Source organism: Condylura cristata, unplaced genomic scaffold (genome assembly GCF_000260355.1).
Source record: "Condylura cristata isolate star-nosed mole 26May11 unplaced genomic scaffold, ConCri1.0 scaffold00022, whole genome shotgun sequence".
NCBI lineage: Eukaryota > Metazoa > Chordata > Mammalia > Eulipotyphla > Talpidae > Condylura > Condylura cristata.
Window position 1 is genome coordinate 23,055,803 of NW_004567123.1, and position 23,312 is coordinate 23,079,114.

Here is a 23,312-nt window from a genome sequence, read left to right on the forward strand (position 1 = left end):
TGCTTCACTTTGGCTGCTCACACATTTTCTTCCCCAGATCATTGAGAGACCCAGCATCTTGCGTAGCCTTTACTTAGTTTCTGGAAGTTACATCTCCACTTAGAAGCAACTAGCTTCATCCCTCCAACCCTAGAGGAAGATCAAAAAAATGTGGTATTTCAGGGCAGGGTAGGGGGAATCAATTATATTTTTATATTTTATCGACAGACACAGAATGAAATATGTTTGTGTTATTTTGATGCATGTTCCACGTTGCAGGCCTCCCTGGTGGCTTAGAGGTTAAGTGTTAGTGATATCACCACTGAGGCCTGAGTTCGATCCCCAGCCAGGGAGCTGACCCACATACGATGCAGCAGATCTCTCCTGTCTCACCCACTGCTCCCCTCAGCAGTGCATTTCAGTCAGTCTGCCTGCTCTGCTCCCCACTCTGTCTCTGAATCCTCTCACCCTCTCCTCACCCCCTGGCACCTCTGGCCTACACCTTAGTTCTTCTACACAAAAATAAATAAGTAAGAATCTTACAGTGAAGGAATAATTCTTTAATAAATAATTCTTTAAAAAATAAATAAATTTTCAATATTGCATTGTATCTAGATCTTGAAAAAATGGCCAAAAATCAAAAATGGGGGGTGGGGAGGCAGAGATAGTAGACTGCCCATGAGCCCTCAAATGCACCCATCTTATGTGGCAGTGGCACGAAGTCAGATTGGCCAGGGCACGTAACACATAATCAGGGAGCAGACCAAGTTTAAAAGGTTCAAATTTGTGTCGGCTTTAAAGACTTATTTTTTTCACCCCCCCCAGACTTAAATTCAAGTGATGAAAAATTAAATGAAAATAAATAGTAACAAACAAAAAACAAATAGTGCAGATAAGAATCTAAAAGCTCTGTGTAGACTTAATAGTGCTAGTGACTGTCTCATTGTGCTTACAGTGTAGCTGCTTTCGCGGAGACACTGAGTTTTTCGTTGTATTTAATCATAACCAACTTACGCATAGTAGAAAAACTGATGATCAGTTATCAAATAGTTATGTGACATGTGCTGAGATGCGAATTTGATGAATGCTAAATATAGGTAGAATAATATTTCCTGTTAAATGTAGGGGTCAGCTGAGATGTGCTTATAACTATAAAATACACACTGGATTTTAAAGAACTAGGAGGAAATAAAAATGTAAAATACCTTAAATTTTGTGTTTTGGTCACCTTTTCAAATGATTTGGCTCTCTTGGGGTAAATAAAAATACATTATTAAAATTAACTGCATTATTTCTGTTTACATTTTTAATGTGGTTACTACAGCATTTAAATTATAAGTGGTTTCATTAAATTTCTGTTGGACAATGAATGATGAGATGCTAATATAAAGAGAAGAATTTATAGGGCAACATAAAAAGATAGGACGAAATAAAACTGAACATTTTAAAGCAAAACTTTTATTCATTTAGACCTTTTAGAGTAGCAAGTCAGTATAAAAACAGAAATCCTTAGTAGATACCAAAAGTAATTTATATTCATAGTGAAAAGTCAAACAGTGTAAAAATAAAAAATAAAAATTTATCCTAATCTTAATATCTCTTTAGTAGCTACCACTGTTAACATTTTGTTGCTCATGTTTCTAAAGTATTTTCTCTGTATATATATATATATATATGTTTTTTCATATATATTTTATTATATATATATTATATATATTCATATATATTTTATTATATATATACATATATATATATATATATATATATGTTTTTTCATATATATTTTATTATTTTTGCTTTGTAAAATGGACTTCCTCCTTACATGTTCTATAATTTGCTTTCTAGTCTGTGTTCTATGGTTAACATGTGAAGAATCACTTCATTTCTTTAAAGCAATTTCTCCCTGCCAGTATATCAGTGTGCTCCCCCAAACTTCACAAGCCCAGAAGCTCCCCAAACTTCATTTTACCTTTTTTTTAAGGTTTTATTATTGGCATGATTAATAAAATCACCAGCCCCTTACCCTTTAGGGCTTAGGGTAGGTAAAAGTCTGAATGTCTAATCATGTGACTGTCCATTTCTATCAACCAGCCCCTGTCCTGAAGGTCCCTTCTTCTCAGGAGCCACTACTAATATATAAAAGACTCCTGAATTAGCTGTTATAAAAAAAGTCATTCATTCAGACTCAGAGATTGTTTTTTTTAATTATTATACCCTCTGTGTTATATAAATAACATGATAGAACAACTAGTAAATATACAGTTTAAAATTTTTTTTTTAAGATTCATTCTTTTTTAATGTCAAGTAATTTTCTGTGTAAACATAAGCCAGAGTTTATACATTCAGCTTTTGATGGACATTTGAGTTGTTTTCAGGTTGGGTTACTACAGATAAAGCTGGTTTAAACATTTGTGGTGGGGGAAGGGGGTTGCAGGAGGGGAAGTGTGGGGAAAATACCCTTATCACTCAGGAAATTTCATGGATTTTTAGCTCTGTATCAAGAACTCAGGACAAAGACCAAATACTTTTGTTGTTGTACCACACTATTAGATCAGGCTCGGATCTCGTTAAGTGCTAACTTCTACTCAGAGAGCTATCACGTAGGACTCAGGCATTTGCTAAAGCCAGGTGCATATGGTATGAATTTACTGAAGGGGGAATCCACAGCACAGCAACACAGACATATGTTTCAGTGACAGTAAAAGGAAGAAGGTGATAAAACTTGGTGAGGCTCCAGAGACTGGCAGTGCAGAGCTGGGTGGACCCAGCCTGGAGAATGGGAGAATTTAGGCAGCATCCTGTACTGGGGGGTTGGGGGGTGGGGGTTTCTTTTCAGATTCCCCAGCAGCTTGCACCCAAACCCTGTGGGCATGGAGCACATAGCATCTCTCACAGGTTTCAAGTTGGTACTTCCAAGTACTTTCGGTAGTATATGGACCACTGTGAATTTTAATTTAGGAAGGACCTCTCGATAGCCAAAGTTTTATGTCCTTGCCTTTGCATGTCTGTTTACTAGTGCTTTTTAATTGATAACCTAAGTTGCTCTATCTCAGTTACCCTCCCCCCCTCCGCCCCCACCTAAATCAGGATATAATGAGCCAGGTCACATCTCAGTCAGAATCATCTCAGTATCAATTCATCCTTCAACAAATCTTTGCACAGAACCCCTAAACTAAATGGCCTCCCCTTGTTTGTCTCTCCTTTGGGCCATATTATTTTTCACCACGGTACTTACATTTTTTTAAATAATATAACAGCTCATTTTTACATCATTTTGTGCCTTTCCCCATCTCATTTGTAATCCCCGTGGGCTTCCTATCACCAAATCACCCGTGTGCCATCACCATAGGGTACTTAGAATATTTAAGACCAAATATTTGAGCTTCGTGAGAGCAGGGTCTGTCTCTTGTTCACGCCCTGGAAACACACACACACCTTCAGCGCCCAATCATTGCCATGTTCAAATACATGTGGAAACTACAGGAGTGGAAACTACAGGACTTGAGGAGAAGCACGGAATCATGGGGAGCCGCGGGCACGGAGCTCCCTGAGGGAGGAGGCTGGGGCTTTTGCAGCGGCTCGCTGCTCTGGGGAGGCGGAGGCTGCACGCTGACTCAGCAGCGCCACCGGGCGGGCAGGTGTGCTGGAGCGAGACCACTGCAGGTAGCAGCCCACAGAGCATTAGTCATCCTGCCATGGAGACGGGACACCAAGGGAATGAAAGGGGAGCGTCTTCACCAGGGAATCTCATGTGGTAAATGAGGACAGATGGTGTTTTCATCGCGTCGCCCTTTTACAGGTGGAACCTCTGGCAAAGTATCTAGAACTTTGGTTTTTCGCTGGATTCTGTTTAGAACTAGGAATATGAGCTTTTTGCAGAAAATCGAAGCCTTTTCATGAATTTGGGGAAGAAAATACCTTCACCCAGCAAATTAATGAGTCCAAAAGATTTACATGAAACAGCTGAGGGAGGAAAGGCGCCCAGATAGTCCCAGACACTCCGAAGGCCAGCGCATGTGATGTAAAAGGAGAATTGTGGTGTGGCCTTGATTCGAATGAGAAAAATCAGTGTGAGGTATGTTAAGTAAAGTAAGGGGAAGAATGTCCTAAAGGACTCTGCAGAGTTTTCTGAACCTCACCACTATGCCAGCTTTCTGGACTCCACCCCCTACTCCAGTGATTGGAAACTACAACTCCCAGCAATACCAGGGAGAGAACTGCGAGGACCCAAGGGCGGAGCTATGAGGAATTCTGGGACTTCGGGGATAAATAGGGAGCCATTTTCAACAGCTCTAGCCCAGGAGAGGCAACCCCACTCTCTCTCTAGGGCAACTGCTCTCTCCAACTGTGTGACTGGGGGCTATCAGTTAGCTTGTTACTAGAGTTCAAAGTCAGCCGAGTTGGTAAGATATTCTAGTACCTTGTATCTCTCTCTCTCGCTCTCCTTCCCTGGGTTGTACCTTGCCTTTCCCCTTTTGTAAATAGACCAATTATTGACCCTTTTGTGTGTGCCTGCAGTACAACTAAATTTAAGTGCGCGGGTGAAGACCTACAGACAGGCAGCCCAGTTCACACTGGGGTGCCTGTAACACTTCCAGCCTTGGGCACAGGGAATAAAATGGAATCTGACAACTCCACTTAGCCTCCTTGTCTCCATGTGATGCGTGTGCAGGCTGCAGAGGGAACCTCGTGAAGGAGGAGGAAGGAGGCCCCTGCCCGCTTGCCCTGAGAATTGGCGTAGCATGTATGTGAAAGGATTTGTTTCTGAGATGACTGACATGTATTTCAAATGGTATCTGTCATCAGAGGAGAAGAACCAGACTGACACTGAAAATCTATGGGGCTCCGAGGTGCCTTAGGCTGGCATGAGTGGAAGTAAGAAGAATACACAGGTGATGTGACGCACCTGGCCAAAAGGAGGGCCTAGAATAGGAATTTCAGAATAGATCAGGTAGAATGTTTTTGTCAAACTTAATTATCTGACCATCTGCTAAGCTTCCTGCCAGATTGACAGCAGATGTTTTGACAAATCCATGAAACGACCATTTTATTTCCCAAAAGATAGAAATGTTACCGGGGTCCTGCCACTTTGGATTTTGTTCTGACCAGAATGAGGAAGTACAAATCCCAGAAACCTGTGAGCAGCAGCAGTGTGTGCTCAAGTCGGCCAGACCTGGCAGTGCATAGGTAGTTCGGGATGGCTAAGCTTACCAGGGCAGGAGAAGAGACCCAGTCTGTGGTGGCCTCCCCTCCAGGAGGGAAGCCTGGGTCACGCTCAAAAACACCATTCTAGTGGCAGCTAGCAGCTGGGGAACAGCACTGAACACTCCAGTTGTGAGTTGACAAAAGATGGGAAGAAGGACCTAGAATGAAGAAAGGACAAGCCTCTGATAAGCAGGGACAGGTTTAGAACAAAGAGACCTAAAGATTTGTTTTCAGGAAATGGGGCCCTTTAGCCTGGATTGTGTCCTTAAGGGTGATCTTTTAAAGTCTCAGACAAACTGTTGGTACTTGTCAAGGGTAAGTAATGGGCATACACGGACGCACTGCCTCGTTCTCTCTACTTTTGTGGGCGTGCGAATTTTAAGAATGTTTTAAAGTTACATTTGTTTTGAAAAATGGAGGATACAGCTGCTACAGAGACTACAGTTAAGATGAACACTGAGTCACTGTCCCATCTGCACCCAAATTAGTGGTGGGGAAAAGGTGGGAGTGTCGGCAAGCACCCCTTTTTGACATAACTAGTAAATTCTTCATGGTTGTACTACCTCAGGAGGGGTGTCGCAGCTCTGCGGCCCAGTCACTGTGTTACTGGTGTTTTCGTCGGGTCTGCATTGAAGACAGAAGCCCCACCTAGGGGCTTATGAGCATCGGGCTTTACAGCTTTCTGTCGGGGGGACCCCAGAAGGCTTCTGAGGGCACCCAGGTCCTTGCCTCTGGGAGCTGCCCTGTACTTGGGGTCCTGGCCAGCCTAACTTGTCCCCTTCCTGTCCTTCCACATGGGTTTGCTCCTCCTTGTGTTTATTGGTTAGAATAAAAATAACAAAAAGAGGGATTATGTGTGGAAATCAAAAGACTGAGGTTACTCTCTATAGTGTTTCTTGCTGTTCTCCCCATGTGTCCGTGTTGGGGTCCACCCCCAAGGTAGTCTTCTCTGCTTGTTTTTACTCCCTTGATAACCTCACTCAAATTTGTTACTTCAAACAAATACCACATATATGCAGGTGACTGCCAGAGGCCATCTGCACCCCAGACCTGGCCCCCACCGCTACACACCTGCCTCCAACCTCTCCCTTAGCTGCAGGCAGGTATCTCAGGGCTCTGTGTCCCAAACGGGACTTCGGACCTGCTGTCTTGCCCGCTCCATTCCCGTCTTCCCCACTCCAGGTTGATGGCAGGCACTTGGCCACGTATCTCTGGCTCCTCTTTCTGCCATTCCTTATGTTTAGCCATCAGGAAACCCTATTGTCTCAGTCTTCCAGTAAGATGTAGATTCCAAAGTGCTTTTTCACACCCTGCCCCCACCCCCTGGCTTGGGCTCCCAGCAGCTGGTGTCTAGAGGACTGACCTGGCTGGTCTGCCCTAGTGGCCCCAGCGTGAGTTCATCATGACCATCGTCTGCTCAGAAACCTGCCCCGGTCACCATCACTCAGTGCAGCCCAACATCCCATGGTGCCTGTAGGCCTTCTGTCATCTGCCCCTTCCCTCACCCCCTTTATCTCTGTCCTAACTCACCCCTTCCAGTCACGCTGCCGCTTCCTGCTCCTCGGGCCATCCTGGGCAAGCCTGAGCTTTCCTGTATAAGTCGCTCCATGGTCCAGGTGCATTTTTGCAGAGGTCACTGAGTCACCTCCAAGTTTTTGCTCAACTGTCCCCCCCAAGCAAGATCCCCACACTGACTGTCGCGTTGAGCACCACTGCAGTCCTGAACCCCCCTACCCTTACCTGTGTTTCTGAGGCGTCTACATCCTCAGCTGTATAACTCGCCTACTCACTTTGCCTACTGTTTCTCCGCCTCCTGGAGCTTCATGGCAGTTGTCCTGTTCTCTGCTCATTTCCTTATTTCATGACCCTAGAACAAGACCACGCCAGTAAAGTGCTGATAGTCGTGGAGACTGCAGGGGAGGAGGCCGTGTCAGGACATGGGCAGTCTCCTCCCTGTCGCCAGAGGACCACATGGAGGATCTTGCCCTCATGCTGTTTGGGGAGATGATGGGCTGTGGGGACCTGCGGTTTGTTTGTGGAAGGGCAGGAGTTAAGTCACCCTAGCACCTTTTGCCTGGGAGGTCTGTGGGGAGCAGGTGCTTGGAGGCACGGAGGCTGCCTGTCACAGGGCACACTGCCACCTGCAAGGCCCACCTGCCTGGGAGCCGCCCTGTAGGGGAGCCACAGGGCCACGTGGCTGCCCCTTCAAGCTTATGAGAAAGAGCCAGTTAAAAAATGAATTTAGAGGCCCTCCCTGGTGCAGGTTAAAGCACAGCACTAAGAAGCTGAAGCCACTTCCGCATGAGTTCGAGCCCTGCCTGCCCCGGAGGTGACCACATGGCGCGGCAGACCTCTCCTGACCCGCCCGCTGCTCCCCTCAGCAGTGTACTTCGTAGATCTGCCTGTTCTGCTCCCCACTCTGTCTCTGGTGAAGCCTCTCGCCACCCCCTGAGTCTCTGGCCTGTACCCCAGTTCTGTATGCACAAAGAAATAAATCTTTAAAAAAAATGAATTTAGGGCCCTCCCTAGTGGCGCAGAGGGTTAAAGCACAGCACTAAGAAGCTTAAGCCACTTCCGCATGAGTTCGATCCCCGCATGACCCACATGGTGCAGCAGACCTCTCCCGACCCGCCCGCTGCTCCCCTCAGCAGTGTACTTGTCAGTCAGCCTGTTTGGCTCCCCACTCTGTCTCTGGTGAAGTCTCTCACCATCCCTGCACCTCTGGCCTGTACCCCAGTTCTGTGTGCACAAATAAGTAAATCTTTTTTTTTTTTTTAACATTTATTTATTTGTGCATACAGAACTGGGGTACAGGCCAGAGACTCAGGGGTGGCGAGAGGCTTCACCAGAGACAGAGTGGGGAGCAGAACAGGCAGATCGACGAAGTACACTGCTGAGGGGAGCAGCGGGCGGGTCAGGAGAGGTCTGCCTCGCCATGTGGTCACCTCCGGTGTAGGTGGGAATCAAACTCATGCGAAAGTGGCTTTAGCTTCTCAGTGCAGTGCTTTAACCCGCTGCACCACTGGGGAGCAAGTAAATCTTTTCTAAAAAGTGAATTTAAGTTGCTATCTACAAGGTTCATGTGTTAGGCCCATCCTTTCTTTAAGAAATCAGTCCTTCCCTTTGCTATCACAGTAGGTTTTCAAACCATTCGATGCCTGGCTACAGAAGACAGGACACTGTCATCACTGCAGTCACAGACCACTGGGGTTACTCTCTCTCATACTTCCAGAAAATTATCGGATTGAGTTGATTGTTTTACACACACACACACACACACACACACTGAACTATACATATATTTACTTTGTAGAAATATAATTGAGTACAACATATTATCTCTTGTGAAAAGCTGATTGTTCCTTTAAGTTTTTAGACCTTACCAGTAAAGAGTTGTTGATTTGATTAAATAGTATGCTTTTTATTTATTATAGTTATCTTTGGGTTCTTTTTCTTACTTGGGATCATCTGTGCTGGGCCATTCTGACGCAGGCCAGTGGGGGTCAGGGTGGTCAGAACAAGGGCGGGGACAGTCTGGAGGCAGGTGGGGAGCTCCAGTCTCTTCACACGTTGCTTCCCGTGAACTGGAACTGGTTGTCATGACTCACCGGCAAAGAGCTGGGAGCCGGTGTCTGGGGACTGATCCCCCACTCTCAGGTGTGGGGGACACCAGTGTCGACTCGGGGCTGGGATAATAACTTGGTACTTTCCTTTCTCACAGTTGTTTCCTCTCTTTGCTCCTGGTGGCTGCTGTGGTTTGGAAGATCAAGCAAAGTTGCTGGGCCTCCAGGCGTAGAGAGGTAAGACTCTGTGGAGAAAGACCGATGCGTCTGTCCCTAAATTAGCCGTCTAGTGATACTGACAGCCGCCATGAGGATGCTGCCACCCTTTTTTGCATTGTATGGTCATCATTCATGTTGACAAAATACTAGAGAACAGAACAGTAAAGAGCTTTTCAATTCCTATCTATGATGTAACAAGGTGCAGGCTTTTGTTAAGTTTTGTTCAAGTTTCAGCTGGAAGCAAGCAAGCCTGGCTTTCATCTAGTATTAAAAATGTGAGGAGACAAGGCTACATCGTTTACTGTATGTCTTTAACAAGCAGTCATTATAGCATTATACCTGTCAGCACGTGAGTATCTAACAGATAAGGACCTTTCTTAATATAACCTCCAGCAAAGTTGAATAATGCTTAGTGATAGCTAAAACTTACCCAGTCCACGGCCAGTTGCTCTTGGTTTGTTTGAATCAAGGGAAGACGAGGCATTTTTAATGTCATTCACTCATAGAATGCCCTCGGTACTCACCGCATTTATGTTTGCTGTGTTGCTCATTAGCAACTTCTTCGAGAGATGCAGCAGATGGCCAGTCGCCCCTTTGCCTCTGTAAACGTTGCCTTGGAAACAGATGAAGAGCCTCCTGATCTCATCGGGGGAACTATAAAGGTGAGAATGTGATGCAGACGTCCTCGTGACTTACCTTGTCAAAACCACGCTTCTGTGTCTGGGAAACCAAAAGGGAGAAAGCCTTGTTCTGTTACCTCTTATGCCTCTCTTTTGATCAGCAAGACAACACACTGAAGTTGTCAAGTGTTCTTTCGCTTTCATTTTCTTGTCTTTAAGTGTGCTGTTAAGAAGTCTTGTGTTCAGAGGATTTTTAAATAAACCATCTGTCTGATATCAAGTGTATTCTAAAATAAATGACCTGCCTGATATTAAGTGTATTCTAAGTATTCTGTGGCATAATAGCTCAATTGAATCATTGTTTTTTGAGAGTATCAGGCTGGGGGGCGGGGTGGGCAGTCGTCATTATTCACTATGCATTTTACGAAAAAGAAAAATATTTCTGGCCCCTGCCCTTCTACCCCCAAAAATGAAGAAAATGAAGACTTTTTGGCAAAATGATGAAGTAATTTCAAATACTTGATGGACTTTGCTACATGCCCTAAATAAAACATACTTGTTAGAGCATACTGAGCTCACAGGAGATGGTGAAGTTTGCAGATTACCACTCTCCTTTCTTCTCCCCAAAAAAAGAATGAGCCATGAACCGAACCAGAACCATGAAGGATCTAAAGTGGTTCCAAATTGGTAACTCACCATGAGTCTTAGCCAAAGTAGATGCAGGTCCTCTTTGTAGGAGAAGATCCCAAATGCAAACTAGGATCCCCATAGATCAAAAGCAGTCAGAGCTCACCAGGGATAGGGAGGCAAGCCACCATGAGTAAGTTAGCAAATGCAGCAGGTGGTACATACATGGAGAGTTGTACCATCAAATGTTACAATTAATCGAAGAAAAAAGTATGTATGAAATGTTTGGAGAAACAAAATGCAGACTCGAAGCCGTGGAAGAATGCAAAACAGATATGAGAAAGAACCACATGGATCTGTTAGAAATAAAAAAATATAGAGGTTGAAGTTTTTTGGGTTTTTTTTTTTTTTAAGATTTATTTATGCATACAAGAGCTGGGTTGGAGGCCAGAAGTGCATGGCAAGGGGTGGTGGGTGGCGAGAGGGGAGACAGAGACAGAGTGGGGAGCAGAACAGGCAGAGCCACTGAAATACACTGCTGAGGAAGCAGCCAGTGAGACAGGAGAGGTCTGCTATGCCTCGTGGGTCAGCTCCCTGGCTGGGAATTGAACTCGTGTTGCAGTAGCTGCAGGTAGCCTCCCTTGTGCCATGAGGGAGGCCCCATTTCATTTGAAGTTTTATTAATTAACTGAAGTTAATGTTTAATGTAACACATCAGATCGAAATGAGGAGTTTTTTCAGTAGAACATAAACCCCAAAAGATGCAAAACAGAGAGACAAGGAAGATATGACGAACATGGAGGGTAAAACAAAAAGACCTGGTCAGAACCCCCCCCAAACAAATGAATGGAGGAGAGATGATATGCAAAGAGATAATAGATGAGAATTCCCCAGGACATATGGAAGACATGACTATGCAAATTCTAAAAGCAAAACATACCCTAAACAGCATAGAGAAATGAAAGCAGAAAAGAAAAAGGAAACTATACTTGGGTTTATCATAGTAAAACTACATTAACTCCAAAGATGAAGGGAACATCTTTGTATCAACAAGCACCAAAAGATCCCTGCCAAAGTCATGGCACCTTCCTTGACTGTTCTGCTTTCACCCTACTTTGACAGTCAGTTTGACCTCAGACCTTTATCATTAAAAATATTTCCTGACCACTGCGCACCACCTCTACCTCTGTTCCCACCTAACCTGTCTACTGCTCACTTGGATGATCGCAGTTACCTCATACTTGATCATCCCGCCTCTGCTAATCAGCCATGCAGGCATTTCCCTGGGCCACATGCAGTCATTTCTAGAATGGCTCTAGAAATTATTTTCCTTAGTTTAGTTGAAGAAACTAATGATATATCTAAGGATATAGTAAGCAGAATTCTAAAGATGCCACCCAAGATCCCCTTCTCTTAGTTATTCAATCAAACGCTACTCTAGCTACTGCTGTGGAGGAATTTTGCAAAACTAATAAAAGTCCCAAGATAGAGAAGTCTTAAGATACAGAGAGAAGAGGAAGCATGAGAAGGACTCAATGTGTGGTTTGAAGCTGGAGGCGCCATATGAGGAAGGCCAGTGGCCTCTAGAGAGAGTGGCCCCTGCCTGACCACCAGCAAGGAAATGGAGACCTGTGGTCTACAGCTGAGAGGAACTAGATTCTGCCAACAACTGGAATGAGTTCTGAAGCAGATTCTCTCCCTGACACCCCACCTCCACCCCCAGATAAGAGCCAGCTCAGCTACTAACTTGACTGACTTTTCCAGAACAGATGGAAGACTTGACTAGACCTGTATCCCCAAGTAAAGATCTGTACAGAGTTCATTTGGGCATGCAAAGCTGAGATAATAAATAGAGGGTGTTTTAAGCAACTAAGTTTGTGGAAATCTGTTACACAGCAATAGCAACTAATAGAGAGGACATCCTCACTTCCCGTCTAACGGCAACAGAGTTTGACTGCTTTGGGTAATTCTTTGTTTTCTTCCACTAGTCTGTTCCCAAACCCATTGCCCTGGAGCCTTGTTTTGGCAACAAAGCTGCGGTCCTCTCTGTGTTTGTGAGGCTCCCTCGAGGCCTTGGTGGAATCCCTCCTCCCGGGCAGTCAGGTGAGTAGACGAGGGTCGCAGCAAACACGGTTTCCCTTTCAGGTCCTTCCCTTTCACAGAAAATGAAGGTACAAAAGTGACACTGAATAGTGCCGACCTGCCCCAGACCAATGCGCCCCATCCCTGGACTCCTGATAAGACCTGTGCTTCCTCCCCAAGACTGGGGCCATTCCTGCCATCCCTTTTGCTACCCCCATCTGAGATGGTGCCTCGCTCAGGACCCCCAGAGCACGCAGCTCTGCCTTCACTCTATCTGTTGGCTACCACCCCCTGCGGGCCACCATTGTGTAGGATGGGCGGGGTGAAGGAACCGCCCTCTGACCTGACTCCCTGGCGCTAGTCTCTCATGTCCCATGTGCAGGGAATCGACCTCCCAGACCTCCCCCTCCCTAACGACCAGCAGGCGATGGAACCACCAGGCCCGAAAGCAGAGGTGGTGGTGGACTTGGGTTCCAATCTGAGACCACAAGAATTTCACTCACTGACTTCCCATAGAACCCTGACTGTCATTAGCCTCATTTTACACATGAGGAAACTGAGGCATGGAGAGTTTAAAGAACCTGCGTACTCCAAAGCCAGACCCAGAGTGTGTTCTAACCTGATTCACAGGATAGATAGGAAAATGAGCAGCCCTGGCTGAGTGGAACGAATCTGAGTTGCATCATTAAAACTGCTGCTTTTCTTGCACATTTTGGAGGAAGGCAGGAAAAACTCAGTGCTCGAATACTTCTGCAGTCATTTCAGCAGCCAGCCCAGGCAGGTTGATCTTCTAAAAAGCAAACTACACTTTTGTGTATAAAGTGGAGTATGAAGAACATGGGTTAACATCTATATAACGCAGCTGTACCCAAAAGAACATAAACACACTCGTGGAAGTATTCACACGGTTGGAGGTGGGGAGGTGGAAGGGAGGCGCTTTTCCCTGTGTACTTCATTCATTGCACCAAGACAATGTAAAAAAATTTAACTTTCTGGAAACCAAAGCGAGCTGCTCCTTAACGTGTCCCTTCTGTGGGTTCTCCCAAGGTCTCGCAGTGGCCAGCGCCCTGGTGGACATTTCTCAGCAGATGCCAATACTGTACAAAGAGAAGTCAGGAGCCGTGAGGAACCGGAAGCAGCAGCCCCCTGCACAGCCTGGCACCTGCATTTGATGCTGGGGCCGGGACTCTCCGAGAGCTGAGCTAGTGTGGCGGACCAGAGCCCTCTGCAGGAGAGGGAGCAGGCAGGGAGAGGCGGTGCGGGCAGAAGACTGGAAACTCACGACATCCGACTCATCTGCATGTTCACAGGCTTTCTTTGACCATTTCTCCCATCTGTGCTCCAGCGTCTAACCTTTTACTTTTGCATAGGAAAAAGTGGTTTAATGCCAGGTCAGCGTGACTGGGTGGTTCTGGGGGTGGCCGGGGTGGAGCCAGTGAGAGAACTGGGATGACACTCAGGTTCTCTTGCGCACCTGTTCTTGGGACTGTCTAAGCTACAGAAACACGAGAGGGAGCGTTTACAAGCAGAAACTCATCATCAGTTGTTCTTGAACATGGCCTTTTAACAACCAATCAGATGAGTTAACTTTTCGTCTGAAGCCTGCTATCTCAGAAGACGTGCTGGTTATTCTTGCACGATTTAGGCAGAGCTCTCTTCCAGGGAGTAGCGTTTTTCTAGTTGAAAACTAATAATGGCCCATCTCTTTTGAATCTCATGAAGCTAATATAGGAGGGGGCTGTTTTAAACGTCAAGGTCAGCAGTGTTACTCAGAATATAAACTGATCTAATAGGTAGTTTTCTATAGCAACTTGATTAATCTAGTCTTAATTCATTTGAAGTTCTCTTCCTCTCCCTCTCTCTCTCTCTCTCTCTCTCTCACACACACACACTAAGTGCCTAGACTTTAAATAGATCTAGCAACTGGAGAGTTAGTAAGCCTAAGTTTTTACATATTACATTCCTACATTCTTACAAAATTTAAATAGCAATCATTGGCAATCTGCTCTTTTTCTAAAATCTCATTTTCAGCCAGGAAAAGAATTTTCTCACCCCAAGGAACATTTAACCTAGCAGCAGGAACTGAGAGGCAAGTAGAAATGACCTAACTGAAAGCTCCAGTTTTTATTGTCAAAAGTGACACTAAGTCAGGCGTGATCCCTGTGCCTCCCTGCCCGATGTTTGCGCCAGCCTCTGGCCACCCCTGCCAGGGCACCGCAGGGGAGCGATGTTGCTCGCATCACGCGGAGAGACGCAGCACATGGGACCCTGGATCAAAGAGCTGCTCTTGTTTCTGTAGCCTGCCCTGAGCACGAGGGTCATTCTCAGGCCCCAGGGGGAGTCACACCCAGAAAGGGACAGTCACCCGCGGCCAGCCAGAACCTGCCGAGTCCAGAGAAGGACCTGGAGCGGTCTGCCCTCTTCCCCCAGGAGGGGCCTGGCTCTCTCAGCCTCCTTCCCAGACCGAGGTGGTGGCTGTAGAGTAAAGATGAAAAGCACATGGAACAGGTGGTTGAGGAGGGAGAACAGGAAACAGGAAAGTGACCAAGATTAAGTGGGCAGCGTGCCCACTTCTCGCTGCCTGGAAGTCGTCTGTCTGTCTATGGTGCTCTGTATTCTGGTATTACGCAGCAGCCTCCCGACATCTCTGTTCTGCTTCTTAACCTGCGGTTCTCTGGCCTCTCCCTATTGGCATGGACCTCTGAACAAAACGCTCAAGCTTGTGAATTTGGAGAAATTAATACAAGAGCAAAAACAGCGGCATTTCACCTACAAATGCAGTGCCTCGAGAGGGAGTGTCATCTCTTCCCGGCACTACACCCACTCCCCTCAAGATTCGCATGAAGGGATGTTTTCAAGGAAGTCAAACCTTAAAACACCGATGCACAGAACACCTCTACTTTGAGACTTGCCTCTCAAAAAGCTGCTTTTTCACATCATTGTTAAAGAGCAGACTGTTCTAGAAAAGCGCTCCCCACATCCCTGCTGCAGATCCCAGCACCCACAGAGAGCCTGCAATGGACTGGCCCTTTACAACTGGAAAAGGTCCCCCGCCGCCCCGGGAGATCCTTGTCTGTGCAGAACCCGTGTTTCCTTGTCCAAAGAAGCCTCTGCCTCATGATAATCCCATGCCTTGAAAAAATGTGCAGCACATCCCATAGCTACCAGGTTATTTCTTTTTCTCCCTCCCCCAATAATGTTTTTGTCTTAAAAAGCAGAAAAGAAGGGAGCAGGTGAAGTTTATTCTGCTCCAACAGGAGAGAAACAGCTGAAGCCTCTTGCAGCCAAAAGTGAGCAGCGTCCTCAGGCTCCCGCCAGAGAAAGGGAGAGGCAGCAGCGAGAGGCCCTGGGCTCAGGGCCAGTTCCCGAGAGGCACCCGAACCTCGGCCTGCCTGCATGTCCCAGGAGAGCCTGTCCGCAACACAGTCACGAAAACGTCGACACTGCACTTGTACATAACTATACAATAGTGTCCGGAATGTTCACACATTCGGAGTGTACATAAAACAGAAAAAATCTGAATGTATTTTTATTAAATGTAACGGTGTCTTGAGTTTCACCTGATCATGTTTTTGTGCTACGTACTAGATTACCAAGTTCGGAGAAGTCCTCTCCGTAGGCCCTGCTGTGTCGGTGAGAGAGACAGGAGAGGCGTCCCAGTTGTGCCAGTGTGCCCAGAGGCATCTGGTGCCAGCCGCCTAACCCCCGAAGTGGGGCTCCTTGATCCGCGCACACACCGAGGCTTGAAGGGGCCCATTTTAGCAGCAGGAAGCGAGGTGACTCAAAGGCAGGGGGAGTCCCTGTGCTGTTTGCTCTGCAGCTGTCGGCCTCGTGGTGCTGTGGCTGGCCCCGGGGTGGCCATTCTGAAAAATGTTTCTTGGTCTTTCAGTTCAAAGACTGTACTTGTAGAAATCAGATTTTAAAATAATCATAATAAGGGCTTTCCAGGCTGGTTTTGTTTATAACTTTTTAATGAGCCTGTCCCAGGACCATTGTTCACTATTCTGAAAACTGGGGAAATAAGTGGGGTGACTTGCTGGTTGACAAATAGCTCCTGACCTCTACCCTCTGTTTGGGGAGACATCTGTGCTTCCCTGTGAGGACCCCCCTTCACACATGCTCCTCTGTGCTAACCCAAAGGAAAAGCAAAGACTGTCAGCAAGGGGAGATACCAGAATGTCTGTGGGTTAGGCCTGAGGCGCAGAATCGGAGTCTACCAGGAAATCTGGACCAAATGGAAAAAGCCAGAACACTATCATTGGGGAAAGGCATCTTCCAGTGCAAATCTTGCTCCCTTGACTTAGTGGAGTGTATGTGGGGAGGGGTGAGGATGACTCACTTCCTTGGGCCATAGTGTGCATCCCCTGAACACCTTTGCGCTTTCCATTACAGTCATTCACCCTGCTACCCAACAAATATTTACTGAGCACTTACTAACCTAAGCTAACACTAGGGTAGTGACCGAGAGGAAAACGCAGCTCTTAGAATTACAACAAAATCTAGACCCCGAAACTCCTGTCATCCCAGGTCTCTCCTTCTGGTGGTTTCCTGGAGGGACTGGCCTTCCTCAGTGCACACCCAGGAAAGCAGAGGGACTGTCCTCAGGCCACACGCCGGCTCTGCGTTGGAGACGTTTACCCGATCTACCAAACTCAACCCTAACCACAAAATCACCGGGAATGGTTTATAGGTCTCCAGGCCCCCCAAGAGACATTTCTGCCGAGTTCAAAGTAATAAACACCCTTGCCTGCAGGGAGCTGACTTGAAGTAAAAACTGGCGCCTTCTCTTTCCAAGGCAATAATGGAATTGACTTTCAGTAACTGAATTTGTGCACAAAACATTCTAAACACTAGTGAAGCCTGTTTTGTTGAACTAACTCTGACTCTGGAAATGTTTTTGTTTTATAGTTATTTACAGTTTGTTGTTTCGTTTCGTTTCGTTTGGATCCAAGCTTAGTTTGTTAATATGTATAATTTAGCATCTACTGCACTCATGTAAATATGGAGTAAGTATTGTAAACTATTTCATTGCTGGGGATTGTGGGTGTTATACATACATTTAGGACTGCAACTTTTTGGTATTTTTTGTATTGTAAAATAACAGCTAATTTAAGCAAGAACAAGAGAATCAAGGGAGGTCTGTGCATTTTAAACACAAATGTGAAGAACTTGTATATAAACAAAAGTAAATACTATAATACAAACTTCCTTCTGAAATAAAAGTAGATCTGGTAAAAATGTGCTTTTCCTGTTTAATTCAGGTTTTGTTTCACTCATTTTTACAATTTAGTCATTAGAGCCTTAAGCAAAGCACAAAATGCAAAAATTAAGTTTTAGGAAAGGAAAGCTAAACATACTCTTTTAAGTAACCAGTTTTCAAGCTGCCTCAGCGGGGGCCCTTGGCCGATGAGGGTCAGGTTGCTGGCACCAGCTGATGGTGGGCTTCCCAGCCTCCCCGGGGTGGCCTGTGCAGGTCCTCTGGGAAGGACAGGGGCGTGGGGGATGGGGGGGGACACAGCGCACGTGGCTGCCTGCCTTGCTGCCTTTGGCCTTCCAGCACCTCCTTTCTTCACGGGCTCCTGAGTGTCTAGGTTTTCTGAACTCTAAGCTACTGGTAGGCTGACACGTTAGCCCTCCATGGTCACAGCATGGTCCTGGGTCTTGGATATTTTTTTTTATGTCCATTCAGAAAGCCTTGTCTGTGTCACCCCTGTCTTTAGAACAGTTCATTCCAGCCCCTTGGTGCAGGGCGCAGAAGGCCCACAGGATGACTTCGGTGTCGGTGTAGTGGGAGTTGAGAGCCACAGCAGAGGCACAGGGAGGGTGTGGTGCTTGCAGGGGAGGGTGGGCGTGCGCTCGCACACACGCACACACACGCACACACTCACACGTCCTCCCCCCCCCTCCTGAAGCCTGGAGGAGGCCTGCCCACCGAGCTTGGGTCTGGGTTAGGGCGGAGCAGCTGGCTGGAAGCCCAGCCCTGACTCTTCCGGCAGGGCAGGGGCAGGAGATGGTCAGCCGTTTCTGCCAAGTGTTGGTGGGGCTGTGGCTGCATTTTCACACCTGTTTTGTCTGGATGGGGTAAATGGAAGTGATGGCTTCTTCCCGCCCTCCCGCCATTAGCATCAATGACCGACACCTGTGGTCCTGCACGCACACCAGGTGGTGGCGCCTGGACTAGTGTGGGCATGCGTGAGTGGGCACACCTGAGTCGAGAAACAGAGCCTACAGGGGCAACAGCAGAGGACAGGAGAAGGCAGCGGACGAGCAGTAGAGACCAGAGGAGAGACCATGAGAGAAGCCAGAGACCCAGAAAGAGGGAAGTTTCACCAGCAGCTAGGAGGCCTGCCAGTGCCCTGGCCAGTCCCTGGCCGGGCCAGCCCCCCCGGCCCGCCTGCCCTGTGCTGCTTGCCTCTACAAACAGTGTAGAACAGTCATTGAAAGCCCGAAAGAGCCACGTGGCTGCAGGACTCTCCCTTACCTGTGTGCCCGGATTATAGAAAACCTGCCCTGTGCCAGGAAGCCCTCAGGTCCTCACTTCCTAGCCGCCTCACTGCGAGGTTAGGGCCACAGACGCGGCAAGTTGCTGATGGACACCAGCGTCAAACTCAGCACGCAGCACGCCCACGTGGGACTCACTGGGGACCGCCTAGTTAAGATGTGGGAGGGCACGAGGTTCCCTGAGTCACCTCTTAGACAAAGCCATCCACCAGCAAGGCCGGGTGCTGCTCTTCGCCTCCCTGGAGAGCACTTCACCCCACCAGCCCACTCGGGGACTCGGGGGGGTATTTCAGCAGGCCGCTTTTCTTCTCAGGAATTCAGAGTGGCCCCTCAAACTGCAGAGCTGCTGTATCCAAAACCTACAGCCCGGACCCAACTGGCTTCACTAGTGGCTGGGTGGGACTGCTGCTAAGGGGTCCCACCCCTAACCTGGACCCAAACTACTTGTCTGTTGAGTTTCTGGCTCGAGGGGAAGAAGTTGAAAACCGGATGGGATTCATGATTCATGTTGATTGTTACTGGCTGTTCTGAGCAAGGGTCATCATCCAGAAAATGCCATCTTGCCAGCAGAAGGGACAAAGGTGCAGAACTCTGAAATCCGAGGTCTAACAGTGTTGAAAAAGCCCATGAGTCTTGTTTCTAGCCTCCAATCAGTGAGGGGCCGTGTGAGATCGTGAGAATCACATGGAGGGTGAGGTCTGCTGCTGGGGCCCAATAGCCAGTAAGATTGGTCTTAGCAGCAGCCGTGCGGATAAGAGAGCGAAGAACAGGCAGGGAAGAATGGGCACCAGTCACGGGCCTTCACCCACCAGGGACAGAAAGAGAAAGCATCTTGAGGGAATTGTGTTGCCAAAGAAATCAGCAGCGTGGCCTTAAAACACAGCCCTGTAACTGCTGAGCGAGCTCACGAGAACCGTCCTGGGAGAGGGACTGGAGGCTGTCCCGAGGAGACGTGGGGGCCAGTGCCACCCCAGACCAGCCCGCACGAGGCTGGCCTGTCAGCCTGGTGGCCAGAGGTTTCACAGTGAAAGAAACAGACAAAAATCCCGTGGAGGCTGCAACCCGGCGGGGGATTCGCAGTGAAGATGATCAGAGAAAATAAGTTCTGTGAAAAAAGGTAAAAATAGGGTTGAGGATAGAAAGTGCTGGGGAGAGGTCACTATTTTACATGGTGGGCGGGAAGGCTGTTCTGGTGCAGGGCGGCTGAGCAGAGCTGCGGAAGGAGGGAAGGGGTGTCTGGGCAGCGGGCTTGCCTGGTGGAGGGAGGGCGCCCCGGGGAGGGTAAATGGGTCCATCAGGCCTTTTTGCGTCCTCCCGCCACTATCTCTGTGGCTGGTGCTGGTCTTGCACACCCCGTGGGATGGTCACCTGGGCCCAGGCGTGTGCATGTACAGGTGCTCACACTTGGGCCTACAGGGAAGTGACAGAAGGGTGTTACCATCCGGGGAGTTGGCTCAAGTTGCTATCCCCCTGCCACCTGCTTTCCCCGTTCACTATTAAAAGCCTGTAAAAATGATGCCGAGGGCCCAAAACCCTGAGGCTGTGAGAACGGACAGTGACCAGCCTGAGAAGGTTCCAACTCGGGAACCTGGGAGGCTGGAGGCGGTACACACTGTTGGGGCTCCGGTCTATGTGGTGACGGTCCGCAGAGGGCGCAGGACTGCCCCCTTTGGGGCATTTTGGAAATGGGTGGGGAGAGTCCATTGCTGCCTTGAAGGGGAGGCCCTACTGTGATTTGGGGGGAAGTCATGGTGACAGTGGGGGACTGTCCCTCCCAACAAGGAATTGACCCATGTCCCCCCGCAGTTTTCCAACCTCTTGCTGGGTATTTGAGTTGATGAAAATAAATCTGTTTCTGTTTGTGTAGAACCCAACCCCGTTACAAACAGTACTTGAGAGCTGCTTTAATAGTTTTCCAGAAAAGCACTTATTGGGTAAATCAAGAGAAGAACAAACTTTGGTTTTCAGAACTTTACCAAAATTGGTCATCATTTTAGAAAATCCTGTCCCCGATGGCAGTGTCTTCCTGGTCTCTGAATCCTTGGTCCCACCTGTTGGTGTGAGCTGCCCCCAGCCCTGTTACCCGCTGACATGCAAAGGTCACCTTCTCTTCTGTGTCCCTGGCACCGGACCAGATCCTGGGCCTGTGTGCAGTGGGCTGCAGGGAGCTGGTGGCGGCTCTGGTTGCCGTGACCCACACACACTCTGTAGGACTTTTCTCCTTGTCTGCTTAATGTCCCTGGAGGACCCAGACTTTCTGCTATTTTCTTTTTCCTTTCTCTGTCTTCTGCCCTGGACTGGAAACTCCGTTGGTTTGGGGTGACATGTCCCTGGCAGAACTTCCTAAGTCACGCCCCTTCATTCACGCCATCTCAGGCCTGCGGCCCACTTCACGAGGCTGGGGGCTGTCTCTACCTCCTTCCACACACACTGGAAAACCACTGCCTTTCTGGAAATTTCACCTGCCAGTGTCCACACTTCATGTTGAAAATGAGCCAGTTCTGGTGTGGCCCACCCCACTCAGCGGGGAGCGGGGAGCAGGGAGTGGTTTCCACATCAACCTGGCCCCTAGAGAGCAGACTCCAAGCCAGAGTGGACCTCATGAACCGTGAAGTTTCCACCAATAAATCCTCAGGTGCTTCCAGCACCTGCCTTTCTGCCTCAGCCCCGCTCCCAGACACCTGCCAGCTAGAGGCACAGTGTTGACAACATCCAACAAGACCCCGTCACAGGGTGGGCCGGGGGCCCAGAGTGATGTGAGAGGGCAGAAGTGGGCTACCTGCCGTCATGGTAAGGCTCAGGCCGACATGACTCAGACGAGTAGGATGGACCCACGTCTGGTCGTGGGGGGCACAGCTGCACGCAGCCTGTGGCATCTGCTCAGGCCCATATATGAGCCAGGGCCTTTCAGCTAAGTGGCAGAAACCAAAACTGATCACCTTGACAACTCTACCAGCTTCCCAGGGCTGCCGTAACAAATTACCCCAACCTTGGTGCTCACAGCAACAGAACTTTATTCTCACAGTACTGGAACCCAGAAGTCTGAAGTTACAGTTTTGAGAGTCTGTGTTCCCTCCTGAAGTTTGGGGGTAGAAAACCTTCCTAGCCTCTTCCACTGCTGGTGGTTGCTGGCATTCCATGATTTTAGGATGCAGATGACAGCAGAAAGTAAGGCCAGTGTCAGTGCACATGGGTTTATTGAGCTATGGCTACCTCTCCTAGTGCTGGGCTACACCATGATGGATGGCCACATGGCCAGTGCCACGCAGGGGCTGGATTCTCACCTGGATTCTCCAGGTGGTGCCCACAAGCAGCATGCCCACCAACCAAGGACAGTAAGAACTCTGCAATGTTGGCATGGGGCGCAGGTGCGGTCACACTGAGTGGTCGATGGCAGGTGCTCGGGAAGCAGGAGGTGCTGCCTTGGCGGGGGGAGTTTTGCCCATGCAGGGAGTTACGTTTGTGCAGGTGTCCCCTTAGGGCATGTGTCTGCTTGAGGATTTGATGAGAATTTCCTAGAATTCTGGATATGTGGATGGTTTCTGACCATCTCTAGGTGACCTGGGGCCCTAGTGAGACCGCAGTTACACAGGTACCCCCTCCCATCCTTATCCTGTCGGAGACCCCAACTCTTCCAAGGTCTATAAGTCACTGAAAGGGAACCCACGGGCATTGCAGTCAGCTGACCTCTCTCTGCAGGAAACAGGGTATTCAGACCTGGAAGGGCGGTGACAGAAGAGCTCAGGAGGTGAGCCCGCCCCTTCCAATAGGGCACTAGTCCACAGACGAGGCCTTGCACCCTAGGCTGGAGGGACAGCTGGCTGTGGTTGCTGGCCTCATCACAGCAGGGGCTGCAGAGCCGGGATAGCCAGCGCAAGCTCAAAGAGCAGGCAGCACCTCTCCAGGGGTCCATCTGCAGAGGACACCTTGGGGGATGAGGGTAGAGTGTGCACTTGAAGCAGACACCTGGCTCTGGTCTGTGTCCACCCCCATCCCGGGCCATCCCGGTGTCCACCTAAGCCTAGCTGGAGTGGAAGGAGGGGTGGGAGGCTGCCAGCTCACGGCCCCACCCTGCACCTACCTGCAGCAGGTTGTGCTCAGGGCCCTGAGAGGAGTCCAGCTGGCTCTGCGGGATTCGGGGCCACAGGCTGTCAAAGGCCCGAATGGCTCCATCTACAGAGAGGTGACAGGGTGGGCTTGACTGGGGAGCCCTAGCACTGACTCCTTCCTGAGGGACAAACTGAGAGACCCCTGGCATCGAGGACTTCAGACACTTGTCTGCCATCTGCTCCTGCCCACAGGGCATTAGCCTAAATGCCCCTGGAATTCTTTGGCCTGTGATATCTGGAGGCAGCCATGAGTGGGTTCCGAGGTCAGGGAAATGGGTTTGCTAGCTAACCTCAAACAGCTTGTTTCCTCACCTCTAAAAATGGGCTCTTTCCGGCCAGGGGGCTTAGAAGGGGACAGTAAGCGGAGACCAGACTCCAGCACCTGCACCCCACAACCCCTTACCCAA

The 23,312-nt window shown here is 48.6% G+C and overlaps 1 protein-coding gene across 2 annotated transcripts in view; it reads left to right on the forward strand.

Moving 5' to 3' along the window:
• The window catches only part of ATRN (attractin), a 100,412-nt gene extending 86,847 nt beyond the window's left edge, over positions 1-13,565 (forward strand). The window contains exons 26-29 of one of the 2 annotated variants that reach the window (XM_012728267.1): positions 8,906-8,984; positions 9,521-9,628; positions 12,202-12,320; positions 13,343-13,565. In XM_012728267.1, coding sequence (XP_012583721.1) covers positions 8,906-8,984; positions 9,521-9,628; positions 12,202-12,320; positions 13,343-13,496 — 460 coding nt within the window. In that variant the 3' untranslated portion in view covers positions 13,497-13,565. The remainder of the gene's footprint in view (positions 1-8,905; positions 8,985-9,520; positions 9,629-12,201; positions 12,321-13,342) is intronic. The other variant, XM_004687360.2, reaches the window with a different exon arrangement.
• Positions 13,566-23,312: the final 9,747 nt, after the last annotated feature.